The 2,500-nt window shown below is 35.1% G+C and overlaps 1 protein-coding gene across 15 annotated transcripts in view; it reads left to right on the top strand.

The window, feature by feature from the left end:
• Positions 1-2,500, top strand: part of LOC106870412 (otoferlin) — a 532,367-nt gene that overhangs the window by 424,247 nt on the left and 105,620 nt on the right. For all 15 annotated transcript variants that reach the window (XM_089340507.1, XM_089340505.1, XM_089340502.1 and 12 more), the window contains 2 exons: positions 527-669; positions 842-930. In XM_089340507.1, coding sequence (XP_089196633.1) covers positions 527-669; positions 842-930 — 232 coding nt within the window. The remainder of the gene's footprint in view (positions 1-526; positions 670-841; positions 931-2,500) is intronic.

The raw sequence follows: 2,500 nt of genomic DNA, 5'->3' as shown, positions 1-2,500 counted from the left end.
ATTGGCGTTGTTGTTGTTGTTTAGACTCCAGGCTAGGCTGGTGGGCAAGGCCAGATGAGAGTAAACCATTTGCAATCAATGTATTCGTTCTTGAGTCAATGAGAGGAACTTCGATGGCAAAGGAGAGAGGAGGTCTCCCAACATGCTAGAAATAACAGCTAAATGTCACTCGAATCCCATCTTACCATCTTAGAACTTAATCCTCACCATGGTTTTAACATCCACTTTTCCATGCTTGCATGGGTTGGATGAAATTTGTTGAAGCAGATTTTCTACGACTGGATGCTCTTCCTGTCACCAACTTTCACTTATTTCTAATTGGGGATGATATAAAGTGTCTTGCTCAAGGTCGCAATGCAACGCCATATATCGAACTCATGACCTTACAATCATGAGTCAAATATCCTACCCACTAAGCCACATGCCTTTATGTAGATGTATTTAAGAAAATAAGCAAAAGGAAAATGAAAGAGAAATTTTACCTGAAAGATTAATATATTGAAAATATGTCTTGATCTCATTGCAGGTGTGAAGAATGCAACTGAAGAACATCTGGCATTGGCTGCCTTAAACCACTGGGAAGAAATTCCCAAAGTTGGTTGTAAACTTGTGCCTGAACATGTTGAAACACGTCCCCTTTACAATCCAGAGAGACCAGGAATCGAACAGGTAATTTTTATTGAGATTCTTTTTGTTACTGTAGGGGCAGGTGTCGTTGTGTGGTGAGACACTTGTTTCTCAGTTACATGGTACCACTCGACTACCTTACGTCTAATTGATAATTAGAAAAATTAATAAAATTATATTGACTGTTATTGTTTTTGTTTTGTTTTTCTTCCAGGGGAAAATCGAGTTGTGGGTTGATATGTTTCCCATGGATATGGCCCCACCAGGTCCCCCTGTTGACATTTCACCGAGAAAGCCTAAGAGGTAAGCGACTGATTGTATCATTTTTTTCCTCCTAGATGCCTACATATATATATATATATATATATATATATATATATATGTCTACTAGGGGGACACCAAGTGTATAATATTGGTTTGAAATTTTGGCACTTCCATGCCTGAAGAGCTTATCCCACACAGACAATGATCCCTGTAGCACAGCCATGCCAAAGACTTTTGGAAATTGTCCATGATATTTGACCCAAAAGTCCTCCAGAGGAGACTAATCAAACTGTTCTGATTGATGCCCAAAGTCAATCCTAGGCCATAATAATAATAATAATAATAATAATAATAATAATAATAATACATAATTTTCTTATGGTTTCTTAAACATTCACTTGAACAAAACTGTACAAATCCAAATATATGGTACCCTAGGCATAACACCTACATGAACTTCTAACTTGTTGTCTCTTGAGGTCTCTGGGTGAGACTTGGATCCAACTTGTACAAATGCAAAACAAAAGTCAAACATAAAATAATAATAATAATAATAATAATAATAATGATAATAATCGTTTCTACTATAGGCACAAGGCCCGAAATTTTGGGGGAGGAGATAAGTTGATTACATCGACTCCAGTGTGTAACTGGTACTTATTTCATTGACCCCAAAAGGATGAAAGGCAAAGTTGACCTTGGGAGAATTTGAACTCAGGACATAAAGCATTTTGCCCAGCATGCTAACCATTCTGCCAGCTTGCTGCCTTGATAATAATATTAATCCTTTCTGTTATAGGCACAAGGCCTGAAATTTTGGGGGTATGGGTTAGATCAATTACATCAACCCCAATGCTCAGCTGGTACTTAATTTATCAACCCCAAAAGAATGAAAGGCAGTCAATCTTAGCAGAATTTGAACTCAGAAGGTTAAAGATGGGCAAAATGTTTAGTAGCATTTTGTCTGGCATGCTAACAATTCTGCCAGCTCACCACCTCAATAAAAATAATAATAATAATAATAATAATAATAATAATAATAATAATAATAATAATAATAATAATAATAATGATAATAATAATAATAATAATGCTGGTGGTAAACCTGTCCATTCTGACAGCTGATTATCTTGAAAGATTCATATTTGATTCAGCATCTATTAGAAGCACCATTATTTCTTTCATCTGGACTATCTCTTTGCACTTTGAAAAATCTTCTGAGACAAGCTGTGTGTTTGTGTATGTGTGTGTAGGGGGGTGAGGGGCATGTATATGTGTGTGTCTGTGTATATCTGTACGTGTTGGTTTTACGGAGGTTGATGTGATGAAGGCAGACACAGAAAGTGAAAAACATTCAAGATGAACAGTTATGTAATCGTAAATGGAAACATTTTCAGAGATGGTTTAAAAACACAAAAACAAAACAAACCAACAACAAACAAAAGTCAGTGGTTTTTCTCCTTTCTTTATTTTTATTTATTATTAATATCAATATATATTTTTTTTTTATCTAATTTTATTAATTTATGACCCTGCTAATAGGTTGTGCTTTCGCATTGCACTTTTTTCTTCCTGTCTGAACTTTTCATTTTTTTATTATTATTTTTTT

Source organism: Octopus bimaculoides, chromosome 23 (assembly GCF_046866305.1).
Source record: "Octopus bimaculoides isolate indiv1 chromosome 23, ASM4686630v1, whole genome shotgun sequence".
Classification (NCBI taxonomy): domain Eukaryota; kingdom Metazoa; phylum Mollusca; class Cephalopoda; order Octopoda; family Octopodidae; genus Octopus; species Octopus bimaculoides.
This window is presented reverse-complemented; position numbering and strand designations above follow the sequence as displayed.